The 18,569-nt window shown below is 41.1% G+C and overlaps 1 protein-coding gene across 1 annotated transcript; it reads left to right on the top strand.

The window, feature by feature from the left end:
• Window positions 1-7,712: 7,712 nt before the first annotated feature.
• LOC124069560 (major histocompatibility complex class I-related gene protein-like) lies at window positions 7,713-18,150 on the top strand. Its single transcript, XM_046408806.1, has 6 exons — window positions 7,713-7,876; window positions 11,129-11,395; window positions 15,158-15,436; window positions 15,900-16,202; window positions 16,888-16,992; window positions 17,425-18,150. The coding sequence occupies exons 1-6, from the start codon at window positions 7,819-7,821 to the stop codon at window positions 17,487-17,489; spliced, it is 1,077 nt and encodes a 358-aa protein (XP_046264762.1). The 5' UTR covers window positions 7,713-7,818; the 3' UTR covers window positions 17,490-18,150.
• The last annotated feature ends 419 nt before the right edge of the window (window positions 18,151-18,569 follow it).

Raw genomic sequence — 18,569 nt, 5'->3', positions numbered from 1 at the left:
AGCTCACATTTTTTCAGGTTTAAACAAAGTCCAGAAGCTGCAGAGAAAAAATCTATTGTATGGATAGCAATGTGAACCTCCGTGGCATTTTTTAAGAAAAGTGTAGTATCATCAGCCAGCTGACTTATTATAATTTCTCTATCTGCAATAAAAATACCTTTCAATGAGCTACTTTTTATATGAGTGGCAAGTAGTTGAGTGCATAGGATGAATAGATAAGGGGAAGCAGGACAGCCCTGTCGTATACCCCGCTGTAAATCAAATCTCGGGGAAGTCCCATTTTTTAATCTGATGGAGCTGTTTCCTTTTGAGTACATAGTTTTGACAGCCTTACAGAAGAAATCACCAAAACCAAAACGTTCAATTGTTTGAAAAATGAAATTATGTTCTATGGTGTCGAATGCCTTATAGAAGTCCAAAAAGAAGATAAGACTGTCGTCCGAACATAGAGAGGAATAATCAATTAAGTCTAAAACAAGACGAATATTATTGGAAATATGTCTCCCTCTCATAAATCCCGATTGGGTTTCATCAATAATTGGGTCCAAAACGTTCTTAAGTCGTTTAGCAAGAACAGAAGCAAATATCTTGTAATCAGTGTTCAGGAGCGAAATAGGTCGCCAATTATCAATAAGTAGGTGGTCTTTTTTAGGTTTTGGGATTAAAGTAATCAATCCTTGTGTTAGTGTAGGAGGTAAAGTTCCTTGTTCCACACTCTCTAAAATGACCTTAAGTAAAAAGGGAGTTATATCTTCAACAAATGTTTGATAAAATTCAGCAGAAAGACCATCGACTCCAGGAGATTTGTTTTTTTTGAGGTGTTGTATCGCATGAGTGACTTCCTGTAAAGTTATAATCCCATCACACATCTCTTTGTCATCTTCAGTAATTTTAGTGATGTTATTCAAAGAATTAAAAAATAAAGTTGCTGACTGATGACAATATTTGGACTTATATAGCTCACTGTAAAAACTGGAGCAGAAGTCTGCAATTTTACGAGGATCATCAGTTAGATCACCATTAATGTTAAGTTGTTGGATTAAATTAAGCTTCCTGTGATGTCTTTCGAGGTTAAAAAAATAAGCTGAGTTCTGTTCTCCTGCTTCAATCCACTTTTTTCTTGATCTTACAAAGGCACCTTTAGCCTTTTGCAAATATATTTCATTTAATTTAGTTTGTACTGAAATCAAGTCAGAGCGCTCCCTTTCTGACATATCAGCAGAATTTTTCTGAGATAGTGAAATTATTTTAGAGACTACTTTTTCTTCTTCTAGTCTTTGGTTTTTGGAGAAGGTACTTCCATAGTTTCTTAAATACTGGGCAGTTTTAAATTTCAGAAGTTCCCAGTTGCTACCATAAGCATCTTCAGCATTCGCTTTATTCCAAAATTCTGCTATTATCCTCTTTATGCCTAATTTGACTGCCTCGTGATTTAAGAGAGAGCTGTTTAGCTTCCAGTAAGCAGATCTATAGACCTTTGTGAAAGCAGAGTGTAAGGGGATAAATATGGAGACCGCCTTATGATCAGTTAGTGGAGTTGTAATAATATTAGCTAATATTTTATCAATGTTCAGATTGTTAGAAACTAACCAAAAATCAAGCCGCGATTTCCTGGTGGCATTTCTGTTACTCCATGTAAAAGCATTGGTGTTATAATTTTGGTGTCTCCATACATCAATTAAATTAAATTTTTGCATAAAAGCTTTCAGGTTTTTATTAACTGCAGCAGGGCTGCGTGGAGGCCAACAGTCCAGATTGTGATCAAGTATCATGTTAAAATCTCCCCCTATTATAATACCTGAGATAGGAAAGTTACTAAAAGCATTATCAATATGGTTTTCTAAAGTTTCCAGCATTGTATTATTATCATTGTGCGAGTTATAGCCGTAAATATTAACAATTGCTACTATGATATTTTCAATATCTATCACTTGAAGGATAAAATGGCCTGATGGATCACGAATAGTTAATAACAACGACCCTGAAAAGTTATGGTTTAAAGTGGTAACACCAGCAGAATATTCAGAACCATGAGCCTGCCACAACTCATTACCCCACTGGGATCTCCAAAATTTTCCATCATCCGGAACTGAATGTGACTCTTGGATAAAACAGAAATCAGTTTTGTGCTTCTTGGCAAACAAAAATAACGCCTTGCGTTTAACATTATTTCGTAACCCCCTGGCATTGAAAGTAACAATGGATAAGGACATAATAATAACAATGAATAGAACAAAATATGTCTAAGGATAGAATAAACTCAGATAATATTATCCTTCTGAACAGGAGCTGGACCATCTCAGGTTCTATATGCAGTGAAACATACAACATGTAAATACAAAGAGGCACTTGGGTTTTCAGAATTTCCCTCATCTCATTAACTATGAGGTATCACCAGTGTAACATGAAGTGGGTTATAACAGTTAACTTGCATAATCTCAGTATAGTCTTGTTAGCAGTTATGTGATTATCACCTTCAGGTAGTTGGAATCAGTTCAGTTCCTTCTGCAAAGGCTCTCCCTCCGATGTAGTACGCCGTTTTTCCTTGTTCACGTGCTTTGGCCACCAAAGGCCACAGCTGCCTCCGTCTCTCCCTGGTGGCCGGTGACAGATCCTCAGCGAAGCGCAGTTTCTTGGCCTGCAGATATGTCGACTTCTTTGCAGCTTTCCAGATTTTATCGCGGTAAAAGCGGGTGGCAAACTGCAGGATGATCCCTCGCGGCTTGGCGACATCTTTCCTTGGTTGACCAAGTCGATGTACTGTATCAATCGCGTCTGGAAGCTTTGTTTTGTACTCCGGCAGGATCGCTTGGCAGATATGTATCACCTCGGTACGGACATCTCGCTCCTTATCTTCAGGCACTCCATATAGGCGCAGGTTCCAGCGCCGTGAGTAGTTCTCCAGATCGGTGACTCGTTGGTCCATGACAGACACTTTTTTCTCCGTCTCACTAGCTCGTGTGTCAACTTGTGTCACCTTTCCTTTTATTTCCTGAATCTCAGCACAGGCGAAGTCAACTGTTTTTTTCAGACCCTCGATTTTCAGGGTATTGTCAGAAATCAGTTTCTCCATGTTTTTTTCTAGGCTGTCAAGTCTGGTGTTTAAGATATCGGATATTTTTTTCACTATGTCCCCGTCATCCATATTCAAAACACGGTGCGTCTTCAACTTCTTTGGAGCAGGGGGTTTGGACGGCGTAGAAGATGGTGTGATGGGAAGAGGAGGGAATTCGGAATCCACAAGGGAGATCACAGGTGTATCTGCTATGCAGTAGTCGTGGAGGTTGTGCATAAGCGGGTTCTCTTTTGTTAAAGGCGCCTCCATGTGTTGTTATGCGCTAGCTTACTGAAGCACTTAGCAAATATTTTCCCTCGACGTATATCGTTATTTATATTAACAGTTCTTCGTAAAATAAGGATGTTTTGCCAGTTAAACAGGGTTACTCACCACTGCTTTAAGTTACATCGAGTAGTGTGCAGTATAAAGTAAATGTTTCACTGAGTTCTACGTTAGTTGGTGCTCAGCTCCCAAACATGCATGCGCTCACTCCGCCATCTTGCGACCTTCAAACGGTCGTAGCTTGCCGCCCTCACCAGCGTCCACATTACTGAAGTTGAGGAAGTCAAGAAGAAGAGTTATACCGAAGTGATACCTGCAGTATGGTACTAAATGGTAAATCAAAGGGAGGCGCCACCCTGTGGCGTAAACAGGTAATGCTCCATGTAATACACCCCCGGGTAATAACAAGGCTGTCCTCAGCCACCGTGGTCATGCATGAACATCAATGAATTGATAGCCGTTACACGCAGAGAAAGACATAATAACCAGCATACTAATATATATATCAATGCACAGAATAATGAAACAGAGAAACACTCATTAAACACATCAGGTGAATAATTATAGTGAAAAATCCAATTTTTATTGCTATTAGATTTGTCTAGATTTGGACAGGAGCTTCATGAGGACGTGGAGCTCGGAGAGATCCTCCCCAACCACGATGGAACCTTCCAGATGAGTGCTGATCTGAAGCTTTCATCAGTCGCACCTGAAGACTGGAGCTTTATTTCATAGTTTATGCTTCTGCTAAACTCAAGAGGACCTCAGTTTTGTTAGTTTTTAAGAAAGTTGGTTTCACTTGAGTGGTTTCTTCATTGTTGTTTTCAGAATTGATTTTTAATTATCATACCAGCAGTTAAAAGAAATCAATGAGAGATTCTTACATATCAGACACATTTTTAAAATCAAATCCAAAGTCACTTGCTGCTCGTCATCTTCACAGTGTGTGATTTTTTTTTCTTTTTGCTTTGTTTTTATGCAGTGAAGCTCATTGACACGACACTCATCATCAGCATCATCGCTTCTCTGGTTGTTCTTGTTCTCGTCCTCATCGCTGCCATTGTAGTCGTGGCTTATAAAATGAAGAAAAGCGAGAGAACCAAAGATTTCTACGTTTTCAGCTCTCCTTTGATTTTTAATCTCTGAGTCGATGCTTATCTGCACCGCAAAATGAAACAAGCTTCAGGTGCTTCCACAACGCACTGTGAAGCCAGAAGCGAAAATCTAAATTTCGAATTCCATCGTAACATGAGAGAGAACTGATAAAATGATCAATTAAAATGTAAACAGGAAGGTTGAAGGGATTTTAAACCAGTTTAAGTGAGTGCATTCGTAACTTTGACAGCTGAAACAATCTGTCTTGGATTCAGCCTAGTAAGTACAACATGTTTTTACTCTACTTAATATTTTGAGTTGATTTTGAAAAGTGGCAAAGCTGATCAGGGTTTTATACGTAATTCAACAAACTGTAAAGCAGCCAGCAGTGCAGGTGTGGGGCTCAGGGCCTCAGAGTCCTCTGCTGGTTTAGTCTCTAACCTGCAGCGTCTGGTCATGTAGCAGCTCTGCCAGGTGGTTTACCAGGTCAGCTTTAGTGGCGGCGAGCTGCCGAAAATCATCACTGGAAAATAAGAGAAAGTCACGACTCAAAGGTTTCAGTATCAGAAAGTCAACCCAGAGAAGATCAGCTGGTGTGGCTGAACTCATGTAGCCTCATGTCCATTCGTTTTGTCCTGTTTTTGTAGACAAGAAGACCCCAGGTGACAAGTCTGTTCAACAAGGTTTGACCAGCAAATCAGGTTTGTCTGGCCGTCTGTTTATTGATCTGTCTATCTGCTCGTCTGTCCGTACTGCACTGCTCAAACTGGTTTGTTGTAGACTTCTTCTACTGGTTCTTCTTCTCCACTGGTCCACGGCAACTCAAATGGGGTTTGTGATGAAAACGTACGTCTCTCCATTGGCTGTGAGTGTGTTGGTGTGTGTTGGATGAGTCGAGGATGAGTCCACTGCTGATGAAGATGATGTCTGTGAACAGAGGACAGACAGTCTGTAGAAATCTGTGGTGAGAGTTGACTCGAGATGCATAAGGACACCAAATCAGTATCTTTTATATCATTTTAAATGAATTATCTTCGTTTGTTGAACCGCTGACCAGAGAAAAGGAGGAATTTAAACATCTCACCTTGACCTTTGACCTCTCAGAAACTGCAATGGATATATTTCACTATGTCCTTCTTTTTACAGACAAAAACTATGAACTGATTGGGAGAATTACCAAAATACTGTGAGGAAAATATTACAATATTCTGAGGACAAAGATTAGAATTTTTAAGAATTAAGTGGAAAATTTAGGAGGAAAAAAGTCTTTCCTATCAAATATTTAGTAGCTGTTGAGTAAATATGGACAATCAGGCCCATGTTATGCTGTCATCTCAGTCCAATTCTCTACACGGCCTTTATCTTATGATACGTTACTTTGTTCTCGTTACATCATCACTCCTTCTCATGTAATAATAAAGTACAGCTTTATTCTTTTAATTCTTTATTCTTCAGAGGTGGTTTGAGTGTATATAAAGTATTTGTACTTGTTGATTTATTTTGTATATATATGTATGTGATGTATATTTTGGCAGATCTTCCATTGACGTGTTGTCAAACTGTGGATCAAATCTTGTGTGTTTCTTTGAAGTGAAAACAAATGATTTTGTCATTTGTGTCTTTTGTGTTAATGTAAATGTTTCTTGCATTTTTATTTATCAGAATCAGAATCAGAATCAGAATTCCTTTATTAATCCCTGGAGGGAAATTCTTGTTTCTACAGACAATTGCACATGCAGTATTCCCGACCAAGAAAGGAGAAAAGTGCAGAGTATATAAATAGGATAAACAAAAACTAAAATCTCAAGTACAGTAGTATTTACAAAAACTGTATTCAAAAATTTTTTAAGAAAATTTAAAAATACAGGTATGTGCAATGTGTAAAAGTAGCCAATATGTACATTGTATAAACAGTGAGTGTGTCCGTCACAGTGCTGAGTTTAACAGTTTGATGGCGACAGGCAGGAATGATTTCCTGTGTCGCTCTGTGGTGCATCGTGGCAGTATGAGTCTGTTGCTGAACGAGCTCCTGTAGCCGATCAGCACATTGTGGAGAGGGTGAGAGGGAAAGTCCAGTATAGTTCTTATTTTGGACAACATCCTCCTCTCAGACACCACTGTCAGAGAGTCCAGTTCCTCTCCCACAACATGGCTGGCCTTCTTGATGATTCTATTGAGTCTGTTAGTGTCCCTCACCCTCAGGCAGCTGCCCCAGCAGGCAACGGCATATGTGATGGCACTGGACACCACCGACTCGTAGAACATCCTCAGCATCGTCCTGCAGATGTTGAAGGACCTCAGCCGCCTCAGAAAGTAGAGGCGGCTCTGGCCCTTTCTGTAGACCATGTCCACGTTCTTGCACCAGTCCAGTTTGTGGTCTAAGTACACCCCCAGGTATTTGTACTCCTCCACCACCTCCACAGTGTCCCCTTTGATGTTGATAGGGGTCACTGGAGCCTTAGTCCTCCTCAGGTCCACCACCAGTTCCTTGGTCTTTGTCACATTGAGCTGTAGGTGGTTTTTCCCGCTCCATGTGACAAAGTTGTCCACTACCGTCCTGTACTCTCTCTCATCCCCCCCAGTAATACACCCAACCACTGCAGAGTCATCAGAAAATTTCTGAAGATGGCAGGACTCTGTGCAGTGCGTAAAGTCTGTGGTGTAAATAGTGAAGAGGAAGGGAGAGAGGACAGTCCCCTGTGGAGCCCCGGTGTTGCTGATCACTTCATCTGACAGGCAGCACTTCAGGCAAACAGGTTGGTGTGAAATGAGGTGTTTCTGCTGAGTTTATTAAGCTGTTAAGCTTTTGTTACATGGTTGAAAAACTGAACACACTGACCCTCTGAGACTTTATTTAGAGAAACGACTCACGACTAATCTGCTGAGTTATCCAGAGCATCGGCAGCAGGAAGTTTGATTTTGTATGTGAACAAAATAAAACATTAAAATAAAGCCCTGTCTCACTGTCTTCTTAAAGATTAGCCGATTTTACTTTGACTGTCGTAAATAACCTCAGTGGGTCAGGCTGCAGTAACAAATGTGTTCCCTGTATAAAGCAGGTAAAAGAGAAGCAATGAGGACTCGCTGTGTCACGTTTCCTTCCACACTGACTCTGACTAGGACCTGCCCCCGAAGGGATTTGTTTATTTGCTGAAAGAGGAACGTCATTTTTGTCATGAATTTTACCCAGTTACAAGTGACACGCTGATGTTCGAGCTGAATTCTCATTGGCTCAGATCGACGTGCACGTTGTTTCCTCACTTCGTTTAGTCACTTCACTCCTGGAGTCGTGCTCGACGAAGAAGCAAAGTGCATCTGTAACGGAATAAATAATAATAACAATAAAAATAAGAATTTAAAAAGAAATCTATTAAAGTCTCAAAATGAACAAATGGGTCTTCCTGGTCCTCCTGGGAACAGGTCTACATGTCTCGGCTGCACGTGAGTTTACTTTATTTGAAATTTGATTGCTAAAGAGAGAACGCTTGGTTTCCTCCTAACTTCCTACACTGTATTTATGTACTGATGCTTCGCTTGATTGACTTTGACATTCAGTTCCAGGACTTACAGATGTGATTATCAGAAATGTTTTAAAAACTAACCAAACTGTATTTTTAAAGTTCACAGTTGTTAATTCTGTCAGCCAAACGGGACAAAATTTACCGCCAAAACTTGGCAAAACCGGAAACGCTATTTTCTGTCCTTAAGTTACCGTTTTATGTGAAAAATTAGTGCTGTTTATTATAATAAAGTTTAGAATGCATCTAAATATTAATATATATATTCATATTTTATGAATATTGACATTTTTACAGTCTGCATCAGTATGACGGTCCTGTTGCTATGCGCTCAGCAACAGGGGTTCTCAACCTTTTGCAAGCTGCCCCCCCCCCCCCAAAAAAAAGCTGGTTCAATGCAGTTAGACCAGCTGCCCCACCCCCCCAACATTCCACCTTGCATAGATAGATAAATTATTACTAGGCCTAACAGTAGGCATATCATCTGCAAAGAGAACCAGTATTTTTTTTTAGCAGCTGGTGCTTACACCAAAGTTTATGATTTAAGTTTATCTGTGTGCGCGCGTGTTTGTGGCTATGTTGAGAGACTATAACATGGGGGCTAATGAGAGTTGGGACTTCGACATGATCTTTAATACACAATTAAGATTTTTGCAGGCAATGCAGATTTTATTTTATGACTTGACGATTGTAGTCCTTTGTGAGTGTGTGTGTTAGTGGTGTCGTCGTTGTTGGGTTGCAATATGGTGAAAAAGGCAGAGCAGTTAACAGCAGCCTTGCAGTTAAAACAAATAATTGGCTAGGGCTGAGATGGGAATAGTCCTTAAAAAGACTGTTTGGGATTTTAAAGTAAATAAATTGATAACGACAGATGGCACAAGCGAACTAGAGTGAATGGCTCTACCACATCTGTGCGGACGCTTATTTAGTAGCACTGACGTCATGGCAAGTTCAAAAATACTACCCTCTGTTTTAATTGGTAGATTTGAAATGAAACTGTGTGGTTGATTTGTTTGTGTGTTATAATTGTCCAACCGCTTACATTTCGACACAGGGGGAATCTGCTGCATCTCCTTTGTACTAATAGCCAGTGAGTCCGGGGAGAGAGCGGGAGAGAAAACAAAATCCGACCACACCTATCTCAGTATGGCGCTCAGCCTCTTGTACAGGCCATGGTTATTTCCCGCCTTGACTACTGCAATGCCCTTCTGACAGGCCTCCTGGCATCTGCAGTAAAACCTTTACAAACGATCCAGAATGCAGCAGTGCGTCTGTTTTTTAATGAACCCTGAATGAAGTGTAATGTAATGTTAAAATGTTTCCAGTAAACAATGTCAACACAGAAGGACATCATCCATGAACACTCACACACAACATAAAGATGAAGCTCATATCGTCGTACTGTTTGAACAGCATATTTTTATTAAAGTAAACTTTAGAGAGAGATAAGACTTTACTGATTCCCAAGGGGAAATTTAGTTGTTGCAGCAGCTAACATTTAACAGGACAAGACAGTGCAAATATACATCCATCCACTTTCTACACCGCTTATCCGTCAGGGTCGCGGAGGGGCTGGAGCCTATCCCAGCTGACCACAGACTTTTTATATTTGTATAGTGTTGTTTTATATTAGTCACATATTTTGTAGGTTATTGGGCTTATACCGGGACCAGGAAAACTAATTTTGTTCCACCTCATGTTCTACATGTGTGAAACGACAATAAAGCTCCTTGAATCCTTGAATTGAACATGCAAACTCCACCCAGAAGAGCCCAGATCGGGATTCAAACCTGGAACCCTCTTGCTATGAGGCGACAGTGCTAACCACTGCACCACTGTGCCGCCCACAAAAATACAAGAAACTATTAAAAATATAAAATAATATGAAAACTACATGGTGAGCTAATATTATATTGGATTAGGTTTTGTAGGCATCATGATTATCATGAAAGATTAAACCATGTAATATTTAACAATACCGTATTTTCTGAACTATAGAACGCATCTGAGTATAAGCCGAACCCAACAAATTAAAAATAATAATAATATTCGTACATATATAGGCCACACTTGACTATAAGCCACAGGTGTCCACATTGTAACTGTAAGGTTTTCAAGTCCGGGCCATCTGCTTTTATTACCTCTGAAAGCTTTTGTCGTCTTTTTGCATTGCGTCAGTTCTTCACGCTGCCGTCTCCAACGTCTCACCATTGATTCATTTACGCCAAGCTAACGTGCAGCAGCTCTATTTCCTTCTTGGACAGCCAGTTTGATTGCTTTTAACTTAAAAGCTGCATCATATGCATTTTTTTGAGAGTTTTCCATCTTCCTCTTTACATCACTGGGCCGTTAGACCGTAAAAATCTATAGATTAGCCACATCGTTGTTTAGGCCGCAGAGTTGAAGGCGTGAGAAAAAAGTAGCGGCTTATAGTCCGGAAAATACAGTATTTAAGCCATTGCCAAGATAATTACACAATTTAACTTCACATGCAGAAATAGTGTTCTTTAATGTATGGAGTTTTGAGTTGGGTCTGATCACATCACACTTGCAGTTATTACAGTTATTAATCTGTGGATGATAAATCAGCCACAGATTTGTCTGCAGATATTAACTGATTACAGACATGTTGGTGTCTGTGATACTAAACTCTTCAGAAACAGCGTCTCATTACACAGTTTGTCCACCAGAGGGCACTAACGAGTTTATTTTCTGCTTGTGAAATGTGTTGCTCAGTCAGAGTCACCAAAACGTTCCCAAATATTGAAAATGAAGTCAATGATGACTTGAATATCATAAATTGACAACAGCAGTAGCAAAGGGAAAAGAGAAGTTTTAGCTTCAACAAACTGAGTTCACAGTTGAATTTGATCACAGTTCAAAGTATAAATTAGAGACCATAAGAGACATGAACTGAAATGAACTGCATGAACTGAATATTTGACGAGTTTAAAATTCTGTTTCTGAATAAACATAAAATCCTGGAAGTGAAGAGTTTATGGAGCAAAATCTTTATCTCTAAATGTTTGCATTTGCTGACTGAACAGCAGAGATTATTAGGCTGTCTTGAATGTGCTGCACTTCTCTTTGATTCTGTGTGCAGTAAAATAACTTCATAGTGTGATTTATCAAACTGTGATGTGACTGGAATCATGACACAAACTTTTTCTCACAGTGACTCACTCTCTGAAGTATTTCTACACTGGGTCCTCTGAAGTCCCAAACTTCCCAGAGTTTGTGTCTGTTGGGTTGGTTGATGAAGCTCCGATAAGTTACTATGACAGTAACACCAAGAGAGCAGAACCCAAACAGGACTGGATGAAGAAAGTCACAGCAGATGATCTGCAGTACTGGGAGAAAGAGACTGACTATTTACGTGGTTCCCAGCAGGCCTCCAAAGCCAACATTGAAACTGCAAAGCAGCGGTTCAACCAAACTGGAGGTTTGTTTCTGTTTCACTTACTGCTGATAAAATGTTAACATTTTCATCCTGTATTTTATTAAACAGATGTTACCACACACACACTAGTCTTCATCTGTGGACTTTTCTTGGCTGAAACTCAGTCAGACTCAACAGAAACATGACACTGAGACTACTTGGCTGCTGCTGTGCTGCACTGATTCAGTGTTTCTGCCCATCCCATAATAACCAGCAGAGATGATCAACACTCCACTAGATCCATTTTCTATACCGCTTATCCGTCAGGGTCGCGGGGGGGGTGGGGGGCTGGAGCCTATCTCAGCTGACTACGGGCGAGAGGACTGGACTGGGATCAACACTCCACTAGATGAGATCAAATTAACTGTGGCGAGCTGCCCACAGTGAGTTGGTCCACAGTGAGTCTCCTGTAGGAACCTGCTGACAGTTGACAGCTGACAGGGGAACATCACTGCCTGGTTTCTCAAACTGAGGAGCAGGACCGTAAATGGGCCACAGGCTCTCCTGCTGGATCCCCACATGAGAGGAGCAGCAGTGTGTTTTAATCCAGCCGGCTGACGGGACAACACGGGAAACGTCTCAATCACATCAGAGCTTTAACAAGTTCAACAACACAACTCTGCCGCACTGATACACACTGTGTCCATCCCATAAGATACACACAGAACTACAGATTAGATCAGGACTGATTAGATTAGCTCATGGACTGATAAACAGTGTGTCTGTGCCATAACAAACTGATACAGAGCTGAAGCTGTTAGTCGTTTAATAGATAGTTGATCAGCAGGAAATGAATTGACAAAAATGTTGATAATCAAATAATTATTTAAAGCTTATAGACCCTCAGCTCAGTCACCATGTGTTGGAGTTCTCCCCTGGTCGTTTCCCTGCGCCTTCTGGGCAGGGATAGGCCTCTCACTGATGTCTCGGCCAATGGGCCGAACAGCAGTGCAGAGTACCCGGCTTTCTTGGAGTCCCAGGGAGGGGCACTGGAAGATGCTACAACTGGGGACTCCATAGTTCTACTGAGGGACCTCAACTCCCACGTGGGCGACGACAGTGACACCTGGAGGGGCGTGACTTGGAACCCGAGTGGTGTTTTCAATCAATCAATTTATTTGTAGAGCCCTTTACAACACAAAAATGACCAAAGTGCTTTCCAATAAAATCAAATAAAACAATAAAGCAGTTAACAGACAATACAATTTCATATGATACAATAAAATACATATCAGTACGTATCACTGCTAGGTGTTAAAAGCCATTCTGAATAAGTAGGTTTTGAGCCTGTATATAAAGCGATCCGGGTCCGTGATGGTGCGCATGTCGGGACGCAATGTGTTCCACAGTTTGGGGCCAGATCACCCCAGTGCTTGTATCTGGTTCTTGGGACTTCGAGCAGGAGTTGATTCAGTGATCTCAACGCTCTGTTAGGGTTGTGGATGGCCAGCATTTCTAAAAGGTACGGTGGAGCAAGGCAGAGCTCAGAGCTTTAAAAACAAACATAAAAATTTTAAAATCCACTCTACAAGAAACTGGAGGGACTGGAGCAGGGGTCGGCAACCCGCGGCTCTTTCATCCCTCTTCCGTGGCTCCTGTGACTAAGAGAGGGCGAGCATGTTTTGGGGAAAAAAATGATGTGAATAAATAATGGACACTTAATTTAAATTGATTTCATTCTGTTTATTCAGGAGTTATTTTTCCTTGTAATAGTTATTTCTTTGGAGATTGAGGTGCTCTTGTGACGTTAACGTAAAATTTTTAATATTTTGTCGATCAAAATATCCATTTGCTACACCTGTTACCGCCAAATAAGTGACTTATTTTGGCCCCCGGTAAGCTAGCAATGAACAAATCAAAGAGGAGAAAAATTTCAGATGAAAATAAATCGGTTAAGGCCTCATGGACAGATTGGTTTGCTTTTACTGCTGACCAAACTGGTTTACCGGTTACTTAATATGTGGTGAGAAATTAACAAACATTTTATTTTAATTAACGAGTTCCTTGCACAGCCCTAATGCGTTAAGGCGTTAACGTTGCCATAGCCCTAATGTATATATATATATATTATTTTATTTGAAAATAAATGTACAAGTGCTTTTCTCTCAAAGAGAGAGCCTACAAAAGAATTAGGTGTTTTGCACTGTTAAAAATAGAAAATAAAAAATTGTCATTTTCCGTTTAAAGTTTATTAATTTCATAAAAGTAACATATTATAGTTCTCATATATAAAGCATAAGTTGAAGGAAACTACATGTGGTGTTACTCTCAGTTTAGTGGTCCAATAGGTTTTGTGGCTCTGAGTGGGTCCAGAGACCCAACGGGTGACATGGCTGGAGGGACTACGTCACTCGACTGGCCTGGGAACACCTTGGGGTCCACCCGGAAGAGCTGGAGGAAGTGTCCGGGGAGATCGAAGTCTGGGCATCCCTGCTCAAGCTGCTGCCTCAGCAACCCGGTCTCAGATAAAGCGGAAGAAAATGGATGGATGGATGGATATTTCAAGTCTTTTATGAAACAAAAGTGACAAACATTTTTTTTACTTCATTAATCCCAAATTGGGAAATTATTTCTCTGCATTTAATCCGTCCAGATTAAAGCACAGACACATGCAACATGCAGCGAAACACACAGGAGCAGTGGACTGCAATTTCAGGTGCCCAGGGAGCAAACTGGGGGGTGGTTAAGGGCCTTGCTCAAGGGCACATGAGCCGGCTAATTGGGGGGGGTTGAACAAATAAGGCACACAGGGGTCACCACAAGATCAGGACTTAAGTGGGCATCAACGGGGCATCATGCACAGAAAGACAGAGTCTTGGATCTTCCCATTTCTAACAGTGGGGGAAGGCAGGAACCAGGGAGAGAAGAGCCATGATCCAGGAGGAGGTACGGAACATCGAAGAGTATCGACGTAGGTCAAGTGGAACTAGCTTCCCAAGGAGCCTGGACCAGATGGGACCTACCGAAAAGAAAGATCACTTGGGTAGATCTATGGAGACTGGAGCCGTGCCTCTTTCCTGCTGAGATCAGTGTATGATACTCTCCCAACCCCAGCAAACCTGCACAAGCACCACCTGTATCACCCAAGGGAGATACAGTTACACTGGCACTGGCTAACACCTTGGAGCAGGAGAGAAGGAAAAAAACTCCAACCACCTCAGAAAACATCAATCCAGTTTGTAAAGGAAGGGGAAAGGCCACCAGCAACGGTAGTGTCAAGGAACAGCCTACAACAAAAGACCTGATCATGGAAAATGAAGGTCGACCTGGGAGGAAGGCTGCAGTTCCCCCAAATTGTCCAGACAGCCCTCAGCCTGTGGCATGTGTTACTGTGGTCTGAAGAGACAAAAAAGATCATCCTCATAGAACTTACAGTCCCATGGGAAGAGGGGTGTGAACAGGCCTTTGAAAGAAATAGTGCCAAATACCAGGACCTCCTGCATGACTGTAGGGCTGTTCCCGGGTCGATGCTGGCTGCAGGGGATTCCCTGCATAGTCAGTGTGAAGAATGCTCACAGTCATTGGAGTGGCAGGGAAGGAGAGGAAGACAGCAGCCGCGGGCTGCAGGACAGGTCCACTTTGTCCAGATGATGATTGGCTGTGAGTGTCTCTCATGGAGCTAATAACAGCAGGTGGTGTAGATCCTCTGTTTTGGTGTGTGTGGTTCAGTGTGTCTCTGTGGTAAAGATGTGATATCAGCTGATGATGGACCAGTGGGCTGTGAGCTCACTCTGCTTCACTGTAGTCTCTGTCTCTGTCTCTCAGGTATCCACATTGCCCAGAGAATGTACGGCTGTGAGTGGGACGATGAGACCAATGAGGTTAAGGGTTTTCGTCAGGATGGTTATGATGGAGAAGACTTCATAGTATTTGACCTGCAGACGCTGACTTGGATCGCTGCCAAACCACAGGCTGTCATCACCAAACACAAGTGGGAAAATAACAAAGCTCAGTCAGCGTTGTATCACAACTACCTCACCCAGATTTGTCCTGAGTGGCTGAAGAAGTATTTGGACTATGGGAGGAGCTCTCTGCTGAGAACAGGTAGGATCACATGACCTGAGAGAGTTTAATGGACACAACAATCTCCACAACTGTCTTCTGTTTCTCACCAGCAGTAACATTTCAATAAATATGAACCAACATACAGAGACTCACTTTGTCTCAGTGTTTCTCTTTCATGTTCTCTCTGCTGTTTCAGTCTGTCTCACTTTCTGTCTCTGTCTCTCACTCTGTCTGTCTCTCACTGTCCTCCTCCTCCTCCCTTTGTAGTCTGTCTCACCCCTCACCTCTAGTCATCTGTTTGTCCCCTGTGTCCCTCCTGTCTTTTCTCAGTTACACTTCAGTGATCTTTATTTGCACTGCATACATGTATACACAGCACGTGTGCTAAAATATTCAAAATGCATCAAACACAATGATAATATTGATCTTCAGTAGATCCAAATGAAGAACTTATAAATAAGAATAGGTCACATTGTCTCGCCATCTCTGTCTGCCTGTCCAGATCTTCCCTCAGTGTCTCTCCTCCAGAAGACGCCCTCCTCTCCAGTCAGCTGCCACGCTACAGGTTTCTACCCTGAGAGAGCCACACTCAGCTGGAGGAAAGATGGAGAGGAGCTTTATGAGGGCGTGGAGCTCGGAGAGATCCTCCCCAACCACGATGGAACCTTCCAGATGAGTGCTGAGCTGAAGCTTTCATCAGTCACACCTGAAGACTGGAGCAGGTACACCTGTGTGTTTCAGCTCTCAGGTGTGAAGGAGGACATCATCACCAAACTGGACAAAGCAGACATCAGGACCAATGGAGGTAAGACTGGGATCAAAAGGTGGGAAACACACATTTATTTTAATGTAACAGTCCCACAGTTCCGGTTTTCTCGTGTGTTGGATGAGAAGTTTTGTTTCCTTCTGTAGTTTTGTTGTTAGTTTCTTTCATCTGTTTTTATATTGTAATTTTAAGGCTTAGATTAGAATTAAAGCAACACACACGTTCACCTCTGGACCCTGACAAGAGGATCAATTGTACCTAAAAAGATTCAAAGTTATGTTTCTTCATTAAAGTCAAAGTTTTAAAGAGATTACAGACAATTGTAATGAAACTTAAAAAACCTAAGTTTTTTTGTTTTCATTTTGTGTGCAGTTTTTAACCATGTTTATCTTTTTGTTTTTTTAACTTTTCTTTTGTTTACTGATAAAATTCTTGATGAATCTGAATGTGATTGAAGCTTTCAGTGTGCCGAAAACCAGCACAGACTTCAGCTAAACAAAGACAACAAAACTCTAGAAGGACAAACAAGAACACATGCAGTACTTATGTACAGACAAGTAGATTAATTTGCTTAAAAATGTAAATTAGCAGCAGCAGCAGGACAAACATACATTAGTGTCTGTCTACACTAGGGTTGTAGTCAGGTTGACAAATGGATGTTTCTCCTCTGAGCTGCTTCACCTGTACAGGTTGTGACTGTTTTCTGTTGTTTTCTGCTCAACAGAGAAGCTCGTTAACATGGCCGTCATCATCCTGGTTGCCGTGCAACTGGGTCTCGCTCTCGTCTTCATCACTGCTGTTGTATTAGTGGTGCACAAAAAGAAGAAAGGTGAGAGGCCCAAACAGAATGATTGTTTCTTTTTTCTCTGGTTTCATTTCAGAGTTTGAGTTGATGCTTTTATCCAAAGTGAAGCAAACTTCACTTTCCCAGCACATGGAGATCAGCTTCAAACAGCAGTAAAGTGTGTGAGGCTCAGGCCCACAGTGTCAGTATGATACGACCACAGAAGACAAACTCAGCTTTTCGTTTTGCCTTCATCTTGAAGAGGAGTCGCAGTTAGCTGCGTGCTTAGGATCAGAAACACGTGTTCAGGTTTACACTGTGAAGCTGCTTTTGGATCCTACAGTGAATATGATGATGTTAGAGAGACAAGATCAGAGGAGGAGTCGCATAAAAACACAAACACAGAGATTTATTTATCAGTCTGAGTGAGCGCAAACTGTGAGAAGTAAAATGACTCGTCTTTGCTTTGCATTTCAGCCAAATGCCCTCCGTCTCCTGACAACATCTCTGAGCTCTCTGAGAAAGTGACTCTTCATCACTGAATAACAAACACAGCACCTGAACACAGTGAGTGGCTTCATATGAGACATGAACACAGACTTTAGTAAAACAGTGATAGCAGTTTATTAAACTGGTGTTGAAGCAAATGAAAAACAAACTGTACTTCAATTATTATTAAATATGAGCAGGACAGGAAATGGACTCATGGGGTTTTGTATCACACTGCTGAATTATTTTGATTTGTGTGTAATTAATTTGACAAATATTCCCATCTGGTTATCACCAAACACCAGCACTGTGCACACACATAAAATATCATCATCAGTAGAAAATGTTCCAATTGTGTAAAACTGGAAAAAGACCCAATTTTGTTTTCAACAGTACTGAAGTTGTTATGAATATTCTGTAAATTATGCATTTATTCATGTAAATATGTTATAAAGGTGTTTGTGAATTAATGAGCAGTCTGTTACTGTTTGTTTTTCTTTTCTTTTTTTTTTACATTTTCATCTTTTTTTAAATGTTAAGAATAATGTTTAAACATGATTATGTTTGAATTTCAGCTGAAGTCCTTGAAATATTGTGTTTGATGCTTCTCAGCACGAGCTAAATTCTGCTGCTGATGTTGCTGCTGCTGCTCAGAAGTTGTACAGCAATTTTGTACTTTTGCTTTTCATTAAAGCATTAAAGCATTAAAGCATCTCCTCAGTGCTCTTTGAGTCTCTGTGATTCCTCTGCTGTACATGTATATGAATATAGGTGTATCTTTACTGCCTTTTGTGCTGTGGACTAGGTGATCTTAACGATATAAAGATGAATTGCTGCATATGGACGCCTCACGTTGTGTGAAATGGCAACTTTTTAATACCATTTTTGATAAAATTAGATAAAAATACAAAAAAAGGCTTTGACATAAACTTGAAGAAACCCTGACTTAACTAAAAAACGGATTATTTTTGATTGATTTGACAATTTCAGTTTTGGTCAACAGCTGCTGGCAGGTGCTGCGTTTCTCTCAGCAGGGTTGAGCCTGATGGATTTATTCTTCACCTTTAATCCTTCATCTAGACCAGGGGTCACCAACACGGTGCCCGCGGGCACCAGGTCGCCCCCACGAGCCA

This window comes from Scatophagus argus, chromosome 13, assembly GCF_020382885.2.
Source record: "Scatophagus argus isolate fScaArg1 chromosome 13, fScaArg1.pri, whole genome shotgun sequence".
Lineage (NCBI taxonomy): Eukaryota > Metazoa > Chordata > Actinopteri > Scatophagidae > Scatophagus > Scatophagus argus.
Note: the sequence above shows the minus strand (reverse complement) of the source record. Positions and strands in the feature narration are given on the sequence as shown.

Bases quoted from the DNA above. Each gene is read 5' to 3' on its own strand.
- LOC124069560 (XM_046408806.1), top strand. From the start codon at position 7,819: ATGAACAAATGGGTCTTCCTGGTCCTCCTGGGAACAGGTCTACATGTC. The intron at 11,396-15,157 runs GTTTGTTTCTGT...TCTGTCTCTCAG, and splicing joins GCGGTTCAACCAAACTGGAG to GTATCCACATTGCCCAGAGA. The intron at 16,993-17,424 runs GTGAGAGGCCCA...TTTGCATTTCAG, and splicing joins GGTGCACAAAAAGAAGAAAG to CCAAATGCCCTCCGTCTCCT.